This window comes from Salvia miltiorrhiza, chromosome 7, assembly GCF_028751815.1.
Source record: "Salvia miltiorrhiza cultivar Shanhuang (shh) chromosome 7, IMPLAD_Smil_shh, whole genome shotgun sequence".
NCBI lineage: Eukaryota > Viridiplantae > Streptophyta > Magnoliopsida > Lamiales > Lamiaceae > Salvia > Salvia miltiorrhiza.
In genome coordinates, this window is record NC_080393.1 from 51,923,359 (window position 1) to 51,945,666 (window position 22,308).

The following is a 22,308-nucleotide window of genomic DNA, read 5'->3' on the forward strand; positions in this document are numbered from 1 at the left end:
GATCTTCTCAAACTGAAAAGACAAGTACAACTGATGGTGGATCGGACGATCAAGATGGGACAGGATTTGCTTGCACGGGTCGACTGTTGTGAACAAGTTTTCTCCAAACTCCTACCTTTTCCTTCTTCAACAAAAAATGGGGAGTAGATTTACCTGCATTTGTTGGCAGTGTTTGTTTCAAAACAATGTTTTTATTTCTTTGGTGGTGTGTTTGATGCGTGGACATCGTGAATTTTTGTGGTGCATGAGCACCAGTTTTTGGTAACATAGTTTATGTTATCTTGGTTTTTGATTATCTGTTGGTTCAACATTTATCATGTTTTTGATATACCTTCGTATATTGTGTTGGACAGGTCAAATGAAGGTCTTGGCCTTCGGCTGACCTTCATTTTAATCAAATAAAGCAAAGCTTCATTTGATCAACTTGTTTGTGTAAGTTTTCATCTTGTTTTTTGATCAATGTTGATCGAGAGGTTAAATGCTCTGAATGCTGCTGCTTACTTTGTTCATTCTGAGTATGTTGATCGAGAGGTTAAATGCTTTGAATGTTGTTGTTTGTTTTACAGGTTCCATTGTTTCTCAATTCAGGGGAAGTTCTTTACTTTCTCTTGGTTGTTCCAAACCGATTGTTGGGTCAACATTCAGTTTGTGTTTCTTAAGGTTGTACCTCAAGTGTTTACTTAAGGTTGTACCTCTTGTTTGTTCCAGGGGGAGTGTTGTTACGACATCTCCTCTGGACTGATTTTGAGGTTCACCTCTTGTTTGATTAAGGGGGAGTTTTTCTTACTCTTCCTTGATCTGAGAACCTGTAACATAGAATTCTTTTCTGTATATAGTTTTTCTTTGTTTGTGTTTTTGTTGCAGGAAGGAAAAGATTAAGGGGGGGATTGTTAGAGTCAATGTTGACTCCGACAATGTTGGGTGGAATGTTGATAACATTCATGGTGTCAACATTTCTGGGTTTTCAACCAACATTCCAGAGTCTGCCTTGACTCCATACTTTGACTCTCCATTGGTAATTGTATATATTTAATCTTTACCTTCCTTTCACGTTTTCTTATTCTTTGGTTGTGGAATAACTGTTTTATGCTTATTGACCACGTTTCTAATAAGTGGATAGGCGGTTATGCATGGTTCAAAGTAGTGGGAAGGTTGTTGCTATTTTTCAGGAACCATGATCTCGTAGCCAACATCCCAAGGCTGGTCGACTAGCAGTTATTGAAGACGGATTGCAGCAGTTATAGGAAGGTTCTGGAAGTGGGAAGTGGATGAAACCAACCACGACATGAAGGCCTATAAATGCAGTAAGAAGCTTCAATCATCTTCACATTTTGGAAGTGCAAAATCAGAGACTTAACATTCACTCACAGCCAATTCGTCATTTTCCTGCTGCAAACGTATCACCGGTTCTTCAAGGATTGCTTTGACGAAGTAGACTTAGGCAGCCAATCTGTAAAGTCTATCTTTGCAAGAGTTGAAGTGCAAGGCCATTGGAGCGTAGCAGGTTGTTTGCTTTGTCCGATTAACTTTTGTTATTCGGCTGTTTTGGGTTCTGTGTTGTATCAACATTGTAGTACTGAAAGTAGATAGGTTGGTTTATCTTAGGCAGATATTCTGTAAAGATAGATCGCCAAGAAGATCCAAATCTGTACTTTGTATTGTTGATTCAACATAGTGAATTTAGCCTTGTGGCACTCACGGGTTATTTATAATCCGTGAAAAAAGCATTCATGTGTGTTTTTACTTTCCGCTGCATGTTGGTTATAATGTTATTAACATTCTGTTGATAACATTGCATCCAACATTACTATTTTATTTACACAGTTTTACTTTGTTGGTAATTTGGGGCACTAAACTTTTTCAATTGGTATCAGAGCAGGTTCTTGACGTACTATGAATCGATTCCTGTGTGCAAAATTACCACCAATGGATTTGTCAAGTATGTCGGCTCGGCATCCTACTCTTGATAGTAGTGGGAAGAACTACAACTTGTGGAAAATTAGGATGAAAATCTATATCAAATCTATTGATGAACGTGCCTGAGTTGCTGTGTTGGATGGGTGGACTCCACCACGTACCACTGATGATAATGGAGTTACTTCTCTCACACCTGAGAGTAAATGGTCTGCTGATGAAAGACTCATTTCTAACCATAACTCCAGAGCCTTGAATGCTATCTTTATCTCTGTTGATGTTCCTGCATTTCGTATGATTTCTAATTGCACAGAAGCTCGAGATGCTTGGCTCATTTTGCAGGAACAATGTGAAGGTTCAGCCAGTGTTAGAGCAACAAAAATGCGAATGTTGACCACCAAATTTGAGATTTTGAGAATGCGCGATGATGAGACTATTTCTGCATACTATGAAAAGCTATGCGAAATCTCAAATGAAGCTGTTGGACTTGGGGAACCTATTCCAATTGTGAAGAGCACATTGTGATAACACTCATATTTCCATGGTTTTTAATGTTCATATGATGTTAATTTTATAGGAAATTGAGTGTTGGATGATTGTTTTGTGCTTAATTTGCTCTATCTTGTGAAACATGATTCTTACTCGAACTTTGAAGGAATTTTCAGATTTATTGAGTTCGAATTTGGAACAATGTCCTGAAATAGAAGTTGTAGATCATCTCGATACGAGTTCGTGAGCGCAAACAGATCATAAATTAGAGTTCGGACGAGAAAGTTATGGCCGAAACAAAAACGTCGCGCGCAGCAGTCAAAATTCGGCGACCTAAACGGCGACCGCCGAATTTGGGCGATTTTATGAGCAAAATCGGCGACCAACTCGGCGATCGCCGAGTAGGTCGCCGAAATCCCTGGATTAAAATTGTCTTTGAGGAGAAAATTCGGCGATCGCCGAATTTCAGCTGTTTTCAGGCCAAATTCGGCGACCTGTTCGGCGAACGCCGAACGGGTCGCCATTTTTGACGCGTGTTTTTATATCTTCCGCGTTTTTACGTTTTTCCAAGTTATTTTCGAGCTCAAACTCTGTATTTTACCCTGGTACTATAAATAGGTTCTCTTTTGACCTATCTGGGGTTCCCAGCTTTAGTTTTTCAGTTCCCAACATTCATATTTCAGTTTTATAGCTTTAGAACTTTTTAGCTTTCCAGTTTTCAAGGCTTGGATCAAGATTGAAGATTCAAGTCGCTACAATCGTTTTAATTCGATTTTTATAAAATTTGTTTTTACAATTGCGTTCAATTTAATTATGTTTATGTTTGATTTTGCTATGTCTGGCTAATTTCCTTTAGCTGATTCTAGGGTTTGTAAATAGTTGATTGAATTTATGTGATTTATTTGTTAATACCTTTGTGCCTTCCAGTTTATGATTCATGATTCCTGGTGCTTAATTTCTTGTGAATTATTTGGCCAATAATTTACATGTCTAGTTGTTCAGTTTGAGTCTTGAATGCGATAATTGTTTAGCCGATTCAGGAATGCATGATATAGTGTTAGCCTTGAGTCTTGAATGCGATAGGTGAAGCTATAGGGAGCTATTCTTTGTGTACGCTTGGGAGTTAATTTATTCCTTGGAGTCTTGAATGTGAAGGGGGGTAAATTAATCTACTTTCATAGGTGTTCGTTAGAGAAGCTTGTGAATAGTTGTGTGATCTCTCATCATAACTGGATTAAATTGGTACATAGGATTAATAGATTTATAGCGTAGATTTAGTTAATGAATTTACTACCCTAGGATCAGTTGTTTTTAATATTTGAATTCGTCTACATACTTTTATTTATCGTTATTTGCGTTTTAGTTTAAGTAAATCAATCTCTACCTTCTGTTGCCTGTCTACTGTTAAAGTTTGTTTAGGAGATAGCTAAAGTAATTTCGGTTTTACAGTCTCTGTGGATACGATACTCGATTGCTTATTATTTGCTACAATTGCATGTGTTAGTTGCAGTTTTTGTTGCTAAGAAATTAGTGATCAACTTTTTAGCGTCGTTGCCGGGGACTGTTTTAGAAATTGCTTTAATATTTCCGATAGGACTTAGTAGTACTTCAGGCGTTTACTGTTTATTTTTATTTTTATTTTTCTAATTCTCGTTTTTTTTTTCAGGCACTGCATACGATGGCTACTAATGAACAGATTCGTGCTCTACAGGAGCAGCTGCAACAGCTGTTAGACGCTCAAGCTGCTAAAGAGGCTCAGAAACAACCAGCCATCAATGAAGCGTTCATTCCGCAGTATGTGTATCAGGAGCCTCCACGAGTGAACGTTAACAACTTTGAGCTGAAAACGGGTTTGATCACGATGGTCCAACAGAGCCAATATGGTGGACAAGCGATCGAAGACCTTAATGCGCACCTGGCGCATTTCCTGGAGCTGTGTAGCACGGTGAAGATGAATGGTGTCCCCGATGACATTATCCGTCTTCGTCTTTTTCCCTTCTCACTGCGGGATAAGGCGAAGTCGTGGTATCATACGCTGCAGCTGGGAGAAAATATCGTGTGGGAGGATTTGGCACATGCATTCCTACGCAAGTTTCATCCGCCTGGACTTACGTTGAAACTAAAGATGGACATCGTGCAGTTTCAACAGTACGATGGAGAAAAGCTAGCGGAGACTTGGGAGAGGTATCAAGAGAAGTTGAGAAAGTGCCCAAGCCACGGATTTGATGAAGGCACGCTCATTATCATGTTCTACAATGTTTGTGGAGAGCATACAAGAATGCATTTGGACACAGCTGCAGGAGGTTCTCTGCTTCAGAAAGGTAGTTCAGAGGCTTGGAACATCATAGAGAGTATGGCTGCTACAAGCTACCAATGGCCAGTAGAAAGAGTACAATTGAAGAGGGTGGCAGCTGCTTCCAGTTCTGATCCTATGGCAGCAATGGTTACTCAACAGGCAGCGATGGCTACACAACTGGCAGAGCTGACTACAAAAATTGGTGCGTTGAATGTTGGACGTCATGAGCAAGCTGTGATAGACCCGTTAGGCATGGAAGATGTCAATTATGTGAATGGCAGAAATTATGGGAATTTCCAGCGAGGACAGCCAGGAATGCATGGCAGAGGTCAACAATTTCAGCAGGGTCAGCAGCAATTCCAGCCAGGAGCACGCCTGCATCCTAACCTTTCTTACGGCAATCCGAACAATGCTTTGCAGCCTCCACCTGAATTTTCTGTATCTAGCGGAGGAGTTATAAATGAGCCGAAGAAAGTATCACTGGAGGATATGATGCAGCAGATGTTAACAGAGATGTCTATCATGAAGACAACTGTTAATACAAGGATGACCAATTTGGAGTCTCAAGTGGGTCATATTGGAAATCATGTTTCAGCACTGTCCAAGCAAGTGCAGATTTTAGAGACTCAAGTTGGTCAGATGGCCAACCAAGCAGCTGCACAGCACAAGCCAGGCCAATTTCCTAGCAACACTCAGTTCAATCCGAAGAGCCAACATCAACAGCCTCAGCAAAATCAGCAATGTCATTCCATCCGGGTGGTTGATAATTTAGTTGAGGATGAAGGTACTTCTGTTTCTCCTCCACTTCCATTCCCGAGGCCAAGATTAGATGAGCAAAGCTCCAAATTTTTGGAGACATTTAAGAAGCTGGCTGTGAATATTCCTTCCGTGGAGATCTTGAGAAACAAGCCAAATGAGGTGCAAATTGTGAAGGCTGTGATGGAAAAGAAGAGTGCATTCAATGAATTTGAGGAGGTGCTCGCAGTGAAGGAGTATCAGTTGCCTCCAAAGAGAGAAGATCCGGGCAGCTTCAATATTTCTGTGAAGATTGGAAAGTCGTTGTTTGAAAAAGGGATGTGTGACACCGGAGCAAGCATAAATGTCATGCCTCTCAAAATTTATAGGAAGTTGAAGCTGGGGGATTTGAAGCCAACCAACAAGACAATTTGTTCGCTAATATTTTCACCACGCCGCAAGTATACGGGTAGTTGTAATATATGGAAGCAAGGTCGTATCCCACAAGGATTAGTAGTTCAATCTAGTGATTATCCTAATTCATTATGCTAGAGCTATTTAGACTAAACAAGGAGGTGAGTGGTTTGATTAACTAGCAAATTCAAAGACGAAATAAGAACAATCAAACAAAGTGGATTAATTAAGTGATGAAGGTGGTTTAGGGATTAGGCATCGATGGATTAGCAATGGACTTCAAATTAGCTCAATATTAGTCTTGATATTCCTATTTATCTAGAGTGATCTCCCCACTAGTTCTAGCCCCCTCCCGGACGACTAAAACGGTAGATTACGGGTCATAGTTGCCGTCCCCGGTCAACTTCTAACCTATAACTCCCAAAAGCACAAAGGATCGGTAAACTCTCACCCAACTCTCAACCTCCCGGTTTATTGAGTCAATATGTTTCAAGCTCCTAATCTATTATGATTATCCTCTCCCAATTCAAATCACAAATTAGAAATGCATAGAAAGTGACCAACAATCCATACAAGAATTAAAGCTAGGGCTTGAAAAGATAATAACAAGGAAATAATCAAGACATATATTAAGCATAATAATCAATCCATCACATAATCAACTAGCCTAATCCCCAAACCAATGGGGGATTTTATCCAAACATGTTCACAAACAACAAACCTAAATCAAAGAAATACATAAATGAAAGAGAGTAAGAAGTGACAAATCCTATTAATGAGCTTTCTCCAATCTTCTCTCCTCTTCAATGCATTCAATTTTGGTAAAAGATGTGGTAATGGAGGCTAGAGTTTGGTGTGGAGGAATTGGGGAAGATGGAAAAATGGGTGTGTTGAATGTTGGGGATGATGAATAATGTGAGGAAAAGGGGAAAAATGGGGGTTAAGGGCTGAAAAACGCGATTGGGGCCCACCTGGGGATGCTCCGCTCTTTTCCCGCGGTCACGGCCCGCGTCCGCGGCCTTCAAACGTGGGGGAGAGTCAGGGGACCCGCGGTCCCGCCCCGCGGCCGCGGGTGGTGACCGCGGGTGTCTCCTGGAGTCGGGGGCAGCTGACCCGCGGTCCCACCCCGCGGCCGCGGGTGGTGACCGCGGGGTACTGGGCGTATTGCGCAGTCCGCTCGTTTTGCTCCGTTCTCCCTCGTCCGGACTCGGATTTGGTCGCCGTTTGCGCTCACAGATTCCTCTCGAGACGTACTTCAATCTCATATCTTCAAAATCCTCCAATTAATCATTGAGGTTTCCTGAAATTGCTCCAAAACTACACCAAGATATCAAATCTTTATAAAACTAAATATTCGGGCACAAACAAGCATTCACAAGCAAAACATGAAGGGAAATGACAACAAAACATGTGGAATTGAGGTACGAAAACCATGTTTGTCAACCCCCCAAACTTAAAGTGTTGTTTGTCCCCAAACGACGAAGAGAAGAGAAATAAAAGTAAACAAACATGTGAGCATGAATTGGTGTCATTTCAAGGGCTTCAAATTTTACAAAAAATCTTTCAAAAGTGCATCACAAGTAGAAATGCATTCCAAGAAGTCACAAGTGATAATGAGTTCAATATTATAACCTCCAAGCTTGAATCCTAACAAAGTGGATGTTTCAATGACGCACTCGACTCTCAAGTGTTTAGAATGGACGTGTTTGCACTCAAATTGAAACAAGTATGCAATCTACCATAAGCTTGCCATTTATCCTAACTCTCTATACTTCAATGTGTTACAAATAAAGATCAAAAAGGGCTTCTATTTAGGTTGCAATGAGAGCTCTTTGGTGAGGTGAGGTGTTTATAGGCAAAGTGACTCATATCCCATACAATTCCCAAATTGAATATGTCATATTCACCATTGTTCTTTTCTAATCAATCAACCAATATCCCCACTTTTCTTTCTTTTCACCCTTAGTGATACTTGTCATGGCTATGATTCAAAAGGCAAATCACTCCCCTTTATGCTCTTTTATTCAACATGTCTCTTCATTTTTTTTTTTTTTAGCTTATAGGAGACTAGTGATTTCCACTCAATCAAAGTTTGACAAGCAATTTCAATCATCTTCCAACCATTTTCATCAAAGAAACCACCAACAATCTAAGTTCTACCCATTTTTCATTGGTTCATTCAAAAAAAGGCTATAAGGCACAAAGTGGGTAAACTATGATCATATGAGAATTTGGACACAATTTAAGTCAAGTGGCTAACAAGGATGGCCTTAAATCACTTCAATATTAACAACACATCTACTTTTATTTTCAAGAGAGGACTCATGGCAAGTTCTAGAGATCAACACACATGCTCAAATGATTTACACTCAAGAATGAAATGAGATTGTGATAATATGACAATCAATGGCTCAAATCTTACAAGCTCATTATCAAGTTCTTGGAGGCAAAACATTTAACTCACTTGTCACAAGTTCAAACTTTTCATGCATAATCCACAAGTGATACACACAATTTTTCCAAGAAACAATTCATATCATAAGCCCAATGACATTCAATCAACATCACAAAGTTTGATACAATTATCCCAAGCAAAACAAAAACAAAAATATCAACCCAACTAACTCTCAAGCTTTCATTTATTCAACAATAACAAAAACAAGACAACAATACTAAAACAAACAAAAACAAGTAAAGCTTAAGATAGATGAGACAACTAATCCATCTCTCCCCTCCCCCCAAACTTATTTCACACAAAGTGAAAATGAGTTTGGAAGAAAAGAGAAGGAGAAGTTGTCTCGAACTCACAAAAAAAACTAACATATAAAAAAAAAAAAAAAACCATACAAAAATTAAAGGGTACCTTGTTGGGGTGCCTCCCAACTAGCGCTTAGTTTAACGTCATGAGCTAGACGTCTCCATGATGGTGTTATGGCTCGGGGGTGGTTCCAACGAACACTTCAACTTTTGGTTTCAAGGGCAAAAATGCCTTGATTCTTTCCTTCTCAACCACAAAGGTTCTTTCATCCTTCTTTCTCAATTCAATTGCTCCATTGTTGAAAACCTTGTTGATTTTGAAAGGACCCGTCCATTTTGATCTTGGCTTTTCCGGAGGTAGTGATTGACGGAAGGTGAGGAGAAGGACTTCATCATCGGGTGCAAACTCCCGTTTGTGCATCATCTCGTCATTAGCACTTGTTGTCCTCTCTTTGTAGAGGCTTGACTTCTCAAATGCGTGATACTCATCTAACTCTTTGAGTTGGAGTACACGGTCTTGCCCCATTGGATGTATCTCATTCTCACCAAAGAATGCATACTTCAAGTGTGTGGGGAGAAGCTTCAACTCCAAGCCTTGGGCTTCCTCCTCTTTCCTTTCTCCCTTCAATTTTTCTTTCATGTTGATGCAAGGTTCAATCACTTGCATCAATTTGCATTCCTCCACTCTCATTCTTTCTTCCCCATCTTTGTGCTTGGGAGCTTTGTGGATTGAGAAGGTAACACTCTCATCATTCACTCTCAATGTGAGCTTGCCCTTTGCAACATCAATTAGGGCCCTCCCCGTCGCCAAGAATGGACGTCCAAGGATCAAAGGTACATCCTTGTCCTCAACCATATCCAACACCACAAAATCCACCGGAAAAATGAATTTGTCAACCCTCACCAAGACATCCTCCACTATCCCTTTTGGATATGAAACGGAACGGTCCGCCATTTGCAAAGCAATCGTGGTTGGCTTAATGGTTCCTATTTCAAGCTTGTTGAAGATGGAGAGAGGCATCAAATTTATGCTTGCTCCCAAATCACACAAGGCCTTTCCAAAACGACCATTTCCAACATCACATGGGATAGTAAAGCTCCCGGGATCCTTGATCTTGATGGGTAGCTTCTTTTGAAGAATGGCACAACATTCTTCGGTGAGGTTGACCGTCTCAAATTCTTCTAATTTCTTCTTCTTGGATAGAACTTCCTTGAGAAATTTTGCATACTTGGGCATTTGTTGCAAAGCTTCAACAAGGGGGATGTTGATGTGTACCTTCCGAAAGATCTCAAGGAATTTAGAGAACTCACTCTCCACATTTTTCTTTTGAAGTCTTTGAGGGAATGGAATTGGTGGACAATAAGGTGGTGGTGCCTTGTACACATCTTTCTTCTCCTCCGTGTCGCCTTGCATTTTTGAAGAAATGTTCTCATCATTGTTCTTGACTTCCGGAGGTATCTTGGACTCTTCAAGTATCTTCCCACTTCTTATAGTGATAGCCTTGCAATGTTCTTTTGGATTCACAACGGTGTTACTCGGAAATTGCCCCTTTTGATGTTGGTTGCTTAAGGATTCGGCAATTTGCCCCACTTTCATCTCAAGCATTTTCAATTGGGTTGCTTGAGCCTCTAACCTTTCATCGGTTCTCGTCATGTGGGCTTGAGTGGCCGTCATAAATTTCATTAAGATCTCTTCAAGGTTGAGCTTCTTCTCTTCCTTGATCATGCCATCACTCACCGCAAATCCGGGCGGTGGTTGCAAGAAGTTATTGGGATTACCATAGGAAAGATTCGGGTGGCGATTTGCTTGAAACCCTTGATTGTATTGCCCTTGTCCTTGATAGCCACCTTGTTGTTGGGGCCGGAAGTTCCCATAGCCTCGGTTGTTGTTGTTGTTGATGTAGTTCACATCCTCAAAGCTAGTTTGTTCTTCAACCACGGGTTCTACTCTTGATATTGACATAGCATCAATCTTGCTATTCATAGCGGTCAATTGAGCCGTCAAAAGAGCTATTGGATCCGAGCTTGTTGTAGCCGCCACCTTCTTCAAAATAGTCCTCTCCCCCGGAAATTGGTAGTTATTTGCGGCTAAATTTTCAATGATGTGGGCGGCCTCCTCGTGGCTCTTCTCCAACAATGCTCCATTGGCCGATGCATTCATGTCTCTTTGCATCTCACCACTACACCCGGTATAGAATGAGCAAATAATGGTGTTTTGATCCAAACCATGGTTGGGACACTTCCTTATCATCTCTTTGAATCTCTCCCAAGCTTCATAGAAGGTCTCTCCATCGAATTGATGAAATTGGACAATGTCCTTCTTCATCTTCATTGTCTTACTTGGAGGGAAGAACTTGATAAGGAACTTTTGAGCCATTTTCTCCCATGTAGTGATGGAACCAATCTCCAAAGATTGATACCACGTCTTGGCTATGCCCCTTAGTGAGAAGGGAAAGAGTCGGAGTCGAATGGCATCCTCCGGGACTCCATTTATCTTGATAGTATCGCATATCTCCAAGAAATTGCCGAGATGTCCATTCGGGTCATCTTGAGAAAGACCGGCAAATTGATTTTGTTGCACCATGTTGATGAGACTCGCCTTGAGTTCAAAATTGTTGGCATTGATTCTTGGGGCATGCACTCCCCCTTGTTGGACCACGGGTTGGAACATATTGCTAATAGGTGGTGGTGGTGGTGCATTCCTTCGAGCCTCTTGCTCATTGATACGCCCTTGCATAGCCTCCAATTATCTTTGGAGTTGGAGGATCAATTCTTGATTTTCCCTCATGTTTCCCTCCATTTCTTTCTCTCTTCTTGCTCTTGCTTTGTTGTGTCGGCAAAATGCTTCAACCTCAAGGTTAATGGGTATAAGAGGTGCACCCTTAGACCTTGTGTTCATACACTACCTACCAACCAAAAAGAAACAAAGAGTCAAGACACAATCTTAAAATTGAAAATAAAAATAAAGCAAGTAAAATGTCCAAAGTAGTTAAGCACAATGATTCAAAATATCACAAGTAATCAAACTAAACTAATCCCCGGCAACGGCGCCAAAAACTTGTTCGCTAATATTTTCACCACGCCGCAAGTATACGGGTAGTTGTAATATATGGAAGCAAGGTCGTATCCCACAAGGATTAGTAGTTCAATCTAGTGATTATCCTAATTCATTATGCTAGAGCTATTTAGACTAAACAAGGAGGTGAGTGGTTTGATTAACTAGAAAATTCAAAGACGAAATAAGAACAATCAAACAAAGTGGATTAATTAAGTGATGAAGGTGGTTTAGGGATTAGGCATCGATGGATTAGCAATGGACTTCAAATTAGCTAAATATTAGTCTTGATATTCCTATTTATCTAGAGTGATCTCCCCACTAGTTCTAGCCCCCTCCCGGACGACTAAAACGGTAGATTACGGGTCATAGTTGCCGTCCCCGGTCAACTTCTAACCTATAACTTCCAAAAGCACAAAGGATCGGTAAACTCTCACCCAACTCTCAACCTCCCGGTTTATTGAGTCAATATGTTTCAAGCTCTTAATCTATTATGATTATCCTCTCCCAATTCAAATCACAAATTAGAAATGCATAGAAAGTGACCAACAATCCATACAAGAATTAAAGCTAGGGCTTGAAAAGATAATAACAAGGAAATAATCAAGACATATATTAAGCATAATAATCAATCCATCACATAATCAACTAGCCTAATCCCCAAACCAATGGGGGATTTTATCCAAACATGTTCACAAACAACAAACCTAAATCAAAGAAATACATAAATGAAAGAGAGAGTAAGAAGTGACAAATCCTATTAATGAGCTTTCTCCAATCTTCTCTCCTCTTCAATGCATTCAATTTTGGTAAAAGATGTGGTAATGGAGGCTAGAGTTTGGTGTGGAGGAATTGGGGAAGATGGAAAAATGGGTGTGTTGAATGTTGGGGATGATGAATAATGTGAGGAAAAGGGGAAAAATGGGGGTTAAGGGCTGAAAAACGCGATTGGGGCCCACCTGGGGATGCTCCGCTCTTTTCCCGCGGTCACGGCCCGCGTCCGCGGCCTTCAAACGTGGGGGAGAGTCAGGGGACCCGCGGTCCCGCCCCGCGGCCGCGGGTGGTGACCGCGGGTGTCTCCTGGAGTCGGGGGCAGCTGACCCGCGGTCCCACCCCGCGGCCGCGGGTGGTGACCGCGGGGTACTGGGCGTATTGCGCAGTCCGCTCGTTTTGCTCCGTTCTCCTTCGTCCGGACTCGGATTTGGTCGCCGTTTGCGCTCACAGATTCCTCTCGAGACGTACTTCAATCTCATATCTTCAAAATCCTCCAATTAATCATTGAGGTTTCCTGAAATTGCTCCAAAACTACACCAAGATATCAAATCTTTATAAAACTAAATATTCGGGCACAAACAAGCATTCACAAGCAAAACATGAAGGGAAATGACAACAAAACATGTGGAATTGAGGTACGAAAACCATGTTTGTCACAATTCAGCTTATTGATAAGTCTTGCTCTAAACCTCTAGGAGTTGCGGAAGATGTGCTTGTGAAGGTGAGTGAATTTTTCTTCCCAGTCGACTTTGTAGTGTTGGATATTCCGGAGGATCCAAAGATGCCTTTGCTGTTAGGGAGACCTTTCCTTGCCACATGTGGAGCAAAGCTAGATATGCAAAGGGGGACGATGACATTGGGAGCCTATGGGGAAACTGTGATTTTCAAGAAACCTCCACCAAAGGAAGTTCCCCAGAATGAAGTGATTAATTTGGCTGACAGTTTTCTAGCAAATTCGGAGGATGAAGAGGTTGAGAAGAATGAGCTGCCCAAGTATGAAGCCAAGAAAAAAACTCCAAAACCAAAAGAAGTTCTGACTTTTGAGATGTGTTTGTTTTTGGAGCATGATGGGGGGTCTTTGAAAACCCATACCCCCAAGAAGAAGAAAGTGAAATTCCGGATTTTTCGGAACAAGAATGAGAAGGGGGCAATGCTTGTGGAGGATGTCCGAGCCAAGAGAAGTGTTTTGGTGGAGAGGGCACCTAAGAGTAGAAAAGCTTTCCAATGGTTAGAGTGCTGTTTCCGACCTCCATGAGTTTTTGAGGTATCGTCGAGCTCTAGACGTTAAATTAAGCACTTGTTGGGAGGTAACCCAACTGTTTTTCTTTGTTTTGTTTTTCTTTCTTTTAGTTTCGTTTTGTTTCTTTTTGTTTTGTTGTTTTGTTTGGGGTTTTAGTGCAGTGTTGAGCTTGGAAGATGAGGAAACTCGCGCTTTATTCATACCACCACCATGGAGCATGTTTTTTTGTGAGTAGTGACACACATATCATCATCCCTCCAAACTTATTTTCAAACTTATGTTCTGTAATAAGTTTGGGGGAGGGGGTGAGAGTAGATATGTGTATCACTTTTATCTTTTTGTTAGCTTTATTGTTTTATCCTGCTTGGTTGGTGGTGTGTGATTGTTTTTTAGTTGGTTATTACTCCATTAGATTTCTGGTGAGATGCCAATGATGATTTCTGTGAAAAAAAAATTGAATTTGATTTTCTTTGATGATTTAAGCATAATTGGAACTAATTTGCATAATTCTAGAGTGATTTTGACCTTGAATTTTAGACGTTGAATAAACCTATGAGGATTTGAGCCATAACTGTTTATCATACACAGTTTATTCTTTGTTGTGAGTTTTGTCATGCATATGTAGTGATCTTCTAGAACTTGCCAAGGTTTCTGTGTCGAGGTTGCTGTTGTGCCCAGGATTAGGATATGATTTTAGGCCATCTTTTGCTAGCCACATTATTATCCCAAACACGGTCCTTGAAAAAATTATCCTTTGTTATCCACTTTGAGCCTATTTAGCTTTTATTCTTTAGCTGGATGATAGGGGGTGATAAAGTATATGGGAATCTTTGTGTGGTGAATATTCATAGTGGGTTGTGAAAAAAGAAGGGATGATTTTGTGTTACTATTTACTCTTATGAGCTCTAGAAAAGTTGTGGAAAGAAAAGAAAAGAAAAAAAAAAGTTGTTGAAAAAAAAAAGAGAAAAAAAAAAGAGAAAAAGTGTAAAGTCGAGTGTTTATTGAGAAATTTGTTAGAAAATCGACATTGTGTGTTGGAAATAAATGGAGAGCATAAAAGAGTGGTTAGTTCTGCATTGTGATGATTAAATCCCTTGAGTTGTGTTGATTATGGTGATATAGTTGGGTGGAAGATGGAATTTATTCCATGCTTGATTTGTGAAGCTATAAGGTTGGTGTTCTTAAATTATTTTGAGTCACTTAGCCTATATTTCCCTACCTTAACCAATGTCCCTACATTATAACCCAAAGAAAAAGACCTTTTTGATCTTAGTCCAGGCACACTTTTAGCGATGGAGATTGTAGACGATTGGCAAGCCTATGGTAAGTGATCTGCATTGTATTGAATTCGATGAGAGCATACACGTCCTGTTCCATCAAATTGAGAGTTGAGTGATACACATACCTTGTGAGATTCAATTGTTTGGAATGTCAAGGTTGATTTTGCTATAGGTTGTGTTTATTGGTGAATTTTGTGCTTGATTATTGAAGATTTGAGAATTCCATTATTCTTTATTTTTCGGAGGCATCGATGAGCTAGAGTTCTTACCCATTCGTGTTATTGTTTGTGTTCTTCTCATTATTCGAGGACGAACAATGGATTAAGTTTGGGGGAGTTGATAACACTCATATTTCTATGGTTTTTAATGTCCATATGATGTTAATTTTATAGGAAATTGAGTGTTGGATGATTGTTTTGTGCTTAATTTGCTCTATCTTGTGAAACATGATTCTTACTCGAACTTTGAAGGAATTTGCAATGTCCTGAAATAGAAGTTGTAGATCATCTCGATACGAGTTCGTGAGCGCAAACGGATCATAAATCGGAGTTCGGACGAGAAAGTTATGGCCGAAACAAAAACGTCGCGCGCAGCAATCAAAATTCGGCGACCTAAACGGCGACCGCCGAATTTGGGCGATTTTATGAGCAAAATCGGCGACCAACTCGGCGATCGCCGAGTAGGTCGCCGAAATCCCTGGATTGAAATTGGCTTTGAGGAGAAAATTCGGCGATCGCCGAATTTCAGCTGTTTTCAGGCCAAATTCGGCGACCTGTTCGGCGAACGCCGAACGGGTCGCCATTTTTGACGCGTGTTTTTATATCTTCCGCGTTTTTACGTTTTTCCAAGTTATTTTCGAGCTCAAACTCTGTATTTTACCCTGGTACTATAAATAGGTCCTCTTTTGACCTATCACATTGCTTACCAAATCATAACAATTGGCGTTGTCTATGGGAACTGAAAAGGCAAAACATCATTTTACAACAAAAGAAGTCGGATCTTGAGGACTGCATCTGCAGGTTTAGATCTAGCTAGATCAATCATGGCTGCTGCAAAGTTTGATACTAAAAAGTTCACAGGCAAAAATGACTTTGCCCTCTGGAGATTGAAGATAAGAGCAATCCTTACACAAAAATGATTGTTGGGTGCTCTTACTACCAAGAAGACATCAAAGGAAGAAAACATCTTGAGATGATACAAAAGGCTCACAGTCTTATAATCCTTTATCTTGGAGACAAAGTACTGTGCAAGGTGGCTAGGGAAGAGAATGCAGCTGGGATATGGCAGAAGCTAGAGTCACTATACAATACTAAATCCCTAGCCAACAGACTCTACATGAAAATGAGACTGTATTCCTAGAAAATCTCAGATGAAATAAGTATTCTAGATCAGTTTGATTCAACAAGGCAGTAGATGATCTAGAAGACATAGAAGTGAGATTAGAGGATCAAGATAAAACTATACTACAACTCAATGCTATGATCACTTAAAAAATGCCATGCTTTATGGCAGAGACACCTCAATCACCCTTGAGGAAGTGGAAAATGCAATCAGATCTAAGGAATTGCAGAAGGCTTCAGAGACAAAACTGAGTTCTACAAATGCAAGTCTGAATGTAAAGAGTAAAGCACCTAAAGCTAAATCTAAGAAACCTTGGAAAGACAACAAGAAGTCTGGAGCTACAAAAGCAAATGATGATGATGATGAGAAGGAGTCCAGAATCTGTCATCACTGCAAGAAGCCAGGTCTGCATGTCATATAAGAAAGGATTGCTATAGTTGGAAGAGAAAGCAAGCTCAAAATCAAGCCACCAACAGTAGCAACACAACAGACATTGCCAAACAATGCCAAGATGCAGAGGCCTTAACTGTTCTTGCATCAAGATTGGGAGATGAGTGGATCTTGAATTTTGGATGTTCATTTCACATGTGCTAAAACAAAGGCTGGTTCTCTGAATTAAAGATGGAGGTCATGGGATCTGTAATCTTGGGAAATGATCAGGTTTGTTTAGTGAAAGGAATTGGATCTGTGAAGCTAAAACTTCATGATAGCTCAATCAGAAAGCTAATGGATGTCAGGTACATTCCTTCCTTGAAGAGAAATTTAATATTATTAGGTTCTTTGGAGTCTAAAGGGTATGCGTTTAAATCTTCTGTTGGGAATTTACTTGTTATTAAGAACTCTAAAGTAGTAACGCAAGGGATTAGGAAACACAACATGTATCATCTTTTCGCTAAGACTATAACTTGTGAGTCTGAGCATGTTTCACAAATAGATGAATCTAGACTTTGGCATATTAAGCTTGGTCACATAGGTGAAAGAGGTTTGATTGAGTTAAAGAAACAAGGTGTTTTGAGAACTCAGAATATTAAATTGAAAGATTGTGAAGGCTGCATTTTAGGAAATAGTAAGAAGTTATCTTATTCTAAAGGAGTTCATTTGTCTGCTAAACCTCTTGAATATGTTCATAGAGATCTGTGGAGGCCTTCAAAAACTACTATTATTGGTGGTGGAAATTATTTCATGCCTCTTATAGATAATTATACTAGAAAAGTTTGGGTTTATATCTTGAAATTAAAATGTGACGCTCTTAACAAGTTTGTTGAGTGATGTAGTGTCGTTGAAACTGAGAAGGGATGCAAGGTAAAGTGTCTTAGAACTGATAATGGATTGGAATTCATATATAATAAATTTCAACAGTTTTGCAATGAGAAATGGATTAAGAGGCATAGAACAGTTCCTGGAAATTCGCAACAAATGGAGTTGTGAAAAAGGATGAATAGAACTTTATTGGAAAGAGTTAGGTGTATGCTCAGTAACTCTGATTTGCCTGTTAAGTTCCGAGGAGAAGCTGTTACAACTGTTGCTCACTTAATCAACATGAGTCCATCTTTTGTGTTGTAGCTAGTTTAAAACTCCAGAAGAGAAATGGAGTGAGAGATCTCCTAGTTATGGATACTTGAAGAGCTTTGGATGTTTAAGCTTATGCTCATGTTAGGCAGGATAAGTTAGAACCTAGAGCTATTAAGTGTATATACTTATTGGATATCCTTCTGGAGTTAAAGGATATAAGTTGTGGTGTATAGAACCAGGGAAAGAGAAAACTATATTATCAACAGGATGTTGTTTTCAGAGAAGATGTTATGTCATTTAATCAGAAAACAAGTACTGCAGGGTCGGCGTGATTACCTTCGACTTGGCCAAGGATATGCTGCAGGTCCACTAGAATGCCTACGCCATCACGTGTTGTGATCAGCACCGAGAACATCGTGCAAATTGTTCTAAATATTTTTTTTATATATAAAATAATTAATTTATTTTATATTAATTAAAAATAACTATAGAATTAATTTTTATTAAGTTATAAAAATAAATATGAAATTTAAATAAAATATGAATAAATATTTAGAGAATTAAAAATAGGTTCGTAATGATTTTGATAGATATTGTTAAAAGTATAAATAGAAAAAAAAAATACTTACTAATGTATCTGCGATAATATCAACAAAAATTTGAAAACGGAGATTAACCACTGATAATGCTCTGAATGGCTATTTACGGTGGTAACTAGTACCACTATTACTCCAACCAAGACAACACGATTACACGATGGTCAAAAAGCAGTCTTGACTTCCGACTAAAACCAGAAAACTAAGGATTAAAATTATTGCAAATGTTGTTCAAAAGAAAAAAATTATTGCAAATGACAGCACAGTTATGTAATCTCGAACAACTGCTCCATAATTTGGTCTTGTCGTGTCTGGAAGCTGGTAACTACCATGTGGCCATTTATTTCCTCTTCCCAAACTACCCCTGCTTTTCTTCCTCGACCGTCTCGGTAAAATTGATAAACAATGATGCAAATTTGCCCGTTGTCTTGGCTTTCCTTGTCCCCATCCTCTTTCTCTTGCTTCCACTCTGCAACCGCCATTACTCCCATTTCTAAACATATTTTTTTCCCTCTCGTTGCACGCGATTTTTGGTGCTTGCTAGTGTGTGTGTGTGTGGAGTTCTTGATATTGAGAGGAGGAAGTGAAGAAAGGTAAGGAGTAAAAGATGAGCTCAGAGGCAGGAACGAGTACTTTTGTAATCCGATGGATCAACTTTCTCACAATGGTATCAGCCCTTTTCGTTTTCCTTCTTTACTTATTTCAATATTTGAGCTATTTTTCTTGTATTTTGAAGGCCCTTTTTTGTGGGCATCTGATGTTAATTTGTTTTGTCACTTTCTTAATCTTGCTGCCTCATTTAATTTTAATTGCGCCATTATTGCTGTTGAAGTAGGAATATTTGTGTGTGTGTGTGTGTGTTGAATATGATGCTTCATTTGGTTAGTCTGCTTCTTTATTTTTTCCTTCAGAAGTTATTTCCACAATGCTGACTTCACAATTTTGGAAAATGTTAATAGGTGGATAATTTATAAGGTTTAATCGTAGTTTTGTGTCTTCAACTTTAGCAGTTTTCAAAAAATGTCCCAAGCTCACGTTTTTTCTTTTAAAACCCAAAATTATGAAGAAAAAAAATTGATTTACATTATACCCTGCAAACCCGGTGATGATGGAATGATGAGCCACCTCGTCGTTTCAATGCTTAGATAGAGAAAAGAGGTCCATGCATAATCCACCTTAGAATCTTGTGATTAATCATTTTGTCGCCGAATTCTGTAATGCGGGGTATAATTCAAACATTTTTCAAATGTGAGGGTTTTTAAAGTGAAAACATGAGTTGGTGATATTTTTTGAAAAATGCTAATAGTTGGTGACACAAACTATGATTAGCCCTAATTATATAGCACTAATGCCTGCTTTGCTATTGCTTTTTATTTTTATTTTTTTCAATTCATGAATATAAGCTCTTCTGTTCAATATGTTTATAGTTAGTAGCTGTGGGCATTGTTGGTTTTGGAGTGTGGATGAGCTCTCATCATGACAGTTGTAGGAAATCTCTTACACTCCCTGTTATAGGACTTGGTGCGGTTATCTTCGCAGTGTAAGCTTTCGTTGTTCGATAACTTGTCACTTCCTTTACTGGCTAGAAATCCGAAAACCTATCTTACTGGTTTGCCAATTAATGTATTGTTCATCTTTTCAGATCAATAGTTGGATTTTTGGGTGCATTGAAGAACAACTCAATCTTGTTGTGGATTGTATCCTTATCAGCTCCATTTTTGCCGTGTTTGGGCTAATGCTATTTCTTACATTCCTTCCTACTTATGATCGGTTCTTCCTTAGCGTGTTATTTTGCAGTACCTGATCTTGCTTTGCATCATACTGGTGGCAATTTTGCTCTTTACTGTATTAGCGTGAGTATCCTCAATGTGGAAATTAATTTGCTGTTGTCTTTTCGATTTACTATTGTTATATCCAAGTAATAGGCCTTATAGAAATATCTTCCACAATTTCTTTTCCAACCTTGTTTGAATTTTTCCTTTGTGTTATCTTATAGGATTTTAGATAGTGTTTCAAAATTTCAATCAAGATATCCAAAGCAAATGGCTTCACTTTTTGCCTTATGATGCCAATCGAGATCCATGATAGCAACTACCGTTTTCTGTTTTCTTATGTTTTAAGAAGACACCATATTAAACCACCATTCACTATGAGTTTATCGTTTATGCTGGTGCTGCAGGTTTATAATAACAAATAACGGCTCCGGTCATAACGTTGAGGGTCTCAGGTATGACAACTTACTTAGGTTTGCATCTCTTTTTTCCTTCTCGTTATTGCACACACTAGTGTCGTTCCCTACCCCCCTGCTCCTATGTTTGCACCAGCTAGTGCTCGTATTAAACAAGACGGTTTAATAAGCTTTCTTTGTCTCCTTCACATCATGTTGGTTTATCATCTCACTCAGTAGCAACTTAAGATGTCAATTCCACTCGATTTAGGTACAAGGAGTATCAACTTCAGGATTATAGTTCCTGGTTTCTGAAACAAGTAAGCTTCCATTTACACATCCATTGAAGGTTGGAAATCAGTATGATATATCCAATAACGAAGTCGAATCATTGAGAACAAATCACATTTTTCCACTTTCCACCTATGTTTCAGCTCAACAATTCTCATAACTGGGCGCAACTGAAGAGTTGTCTTGTCAAATCCGATGACTGCAATAACCTTTCCAAAAAATACAAGGTTCTCGTGTGACTTTGAACTTCCATCATGATTGCAAATTTATTTTTTTACTATAAAATTTCATATATCTGATCTGCATGTTGCAGACTCCCAAGCAATACAAATCTGCCAAATTGAGCCCCATTGAAGCTGGTTGCTGTCGACCACCATCTGAGTATGTTTTTTTTTTTTTGTTCTTTCTATCTTCTCTCTTTGTTTCTCCATTTAGTGTTTATAAATGACATCCACCTTTCCCTTCGTCAAGCTAATCTCCATCGGTGACGTGTTGGTATCATCTTTACGTAACAGGTGTGGTTACCCTGCTGTCAATGCCTCGTTCTACGACCTGAGCTTCCACCCAATAAGCTCCAATAAAGACTGCCGGCTCTACAAAAACTCCAAGGCTATCAAGTGCTATAATTGTGACTCCTGCAAGTATATATATACCTCTGAACATTTTTGTTCATATTCCTCTTTTTATGCGAATAAATTCTTACGTATGGGTCGTTTCATTGCATGTTACTAACAACCAAGGGCTGGAGTGGCACAGTACATGAAAATCGAGTGGAGGGTGGTCGCAATCTTCAATGTTATCCTCTTTGTGGTCCTGGTATAGCACATTTATTAATATAGAAGATATATTTGTTTTTTAATTATGATTTGTTCTCATTCCTTTTACTGTATTGTATTGTCTGCTCATGTCATTGCAGTCGACGATTTACTTTGTTGGGTGCTGCGCGAGGCGACATGCTGCCAGGAGCAGCTCTAAAGTGTGAAAGGACACAAAAAGTCCAGGCATTTTCTCGAGGCGAATTAACTTTCCCGACATCTCTCCTTAGCCATATCGTGGAATGTGGACGAAGATTGCTGATTCGCGAGGTATCATGGAAATCCAGGTTTAGACCCCGTCGAGTCCACATTCCTTAATTGTATTTGAGATTACAAAAATGCTTTGAAATGAGTTGTGTATGTGTAGATGAAGCATTTCCAACTTTTGGTGCCACAATTTCAAATACATTCGTGGATTCATTGCTTGATACCACTTTCATTTTTCCACATTTTCTTGAAATCTTGGTATCATATATAACCTGATCGCCTAACAAAATATTCTTGAGGGATGAATGCTATACATGATCTCGGACGAGCCCATAATCATGGCGGCAATCAGGGCAGCACGAGTTTCTGGTGGCCATCCAGCAGTGGATGCACTCCTTATGATAGGCGTGGCCGCAGGTAGGTAG

The 22,308-nt window shown here is 39.5% G+C and overlaps 1 protein-coding gene and 1 non-coding gene across 2 annotated transcripts; both read left to right on the top strand.

Annotated features, from left to right (window-relative positions):
* The first annotated feature begins 10,827 nt into the window (after positions 1–10,827).
* On the top strand, positions 10,828–10,934 carry LOC130996321 (small nucleolar RNA R71). Its single transcript, XR_009092505.1, has one exon. It is a non-coding gene; the product is annotated as a small nucleolar RNA R71 (small nucleolar RNA).
* Positions 10,935–18,468: 7,534 nt separating this feature from the next.
* LOC130994740 (tetraspanin-10-like) lies at positions 18,469–22,109 on the top strand. Its single transcript, XM_057919802.1, has 11 exons — positions 18,469–19,070; positions 19,831–19,943; positions 20,046–20,100; positions 20,201–20,256; positions 20,583–20,630; positions 20,842–20,890; positions 21,005–21,088; positions 21,175–21,242; positions 21,377–21,502; positions 21,602–21,677; positions 21,778–22,109. The coding sequence occupies exons 1-11, from the start codon at positions 19,011–19,013 to the stop codon at positions 21,841–21,843; spliced, it is 801 nt and encodes a 266-aa protein (XP_057775785.1). The 5' UTR covers positions 18,469–19,010; the 3' UTR covers positions 21,844–22,109.
* Positions 22,110–22,308: the final 199 nt, after the last annotated feature.

Excerpts from the sequence above, each read along its gene's own strand:
- LOC130994740 (XM_057919802.1), top strand. The coding sequence starts at position 19,011 with ATGAGCTCAGAGGCAGGAACGAGTACTTTTGTAATCCGATGGATCAAC. Across the intron at positions 20,101-20,200 it reads ACTCAATCTTGTTGTGGATT|TACCTGATCTTGCTTTGCAT; the intron begins GTATCCTTATCA and ends GTTATTTTGCAG. Across the intron at positions 21,243-21,376 it reads TGCTGTCGACCACCATCTGA|GTGTGGTTACCCTGCTGTCA; the intron begins GTATGTTTTTTT and ends TTTACGTAACAG.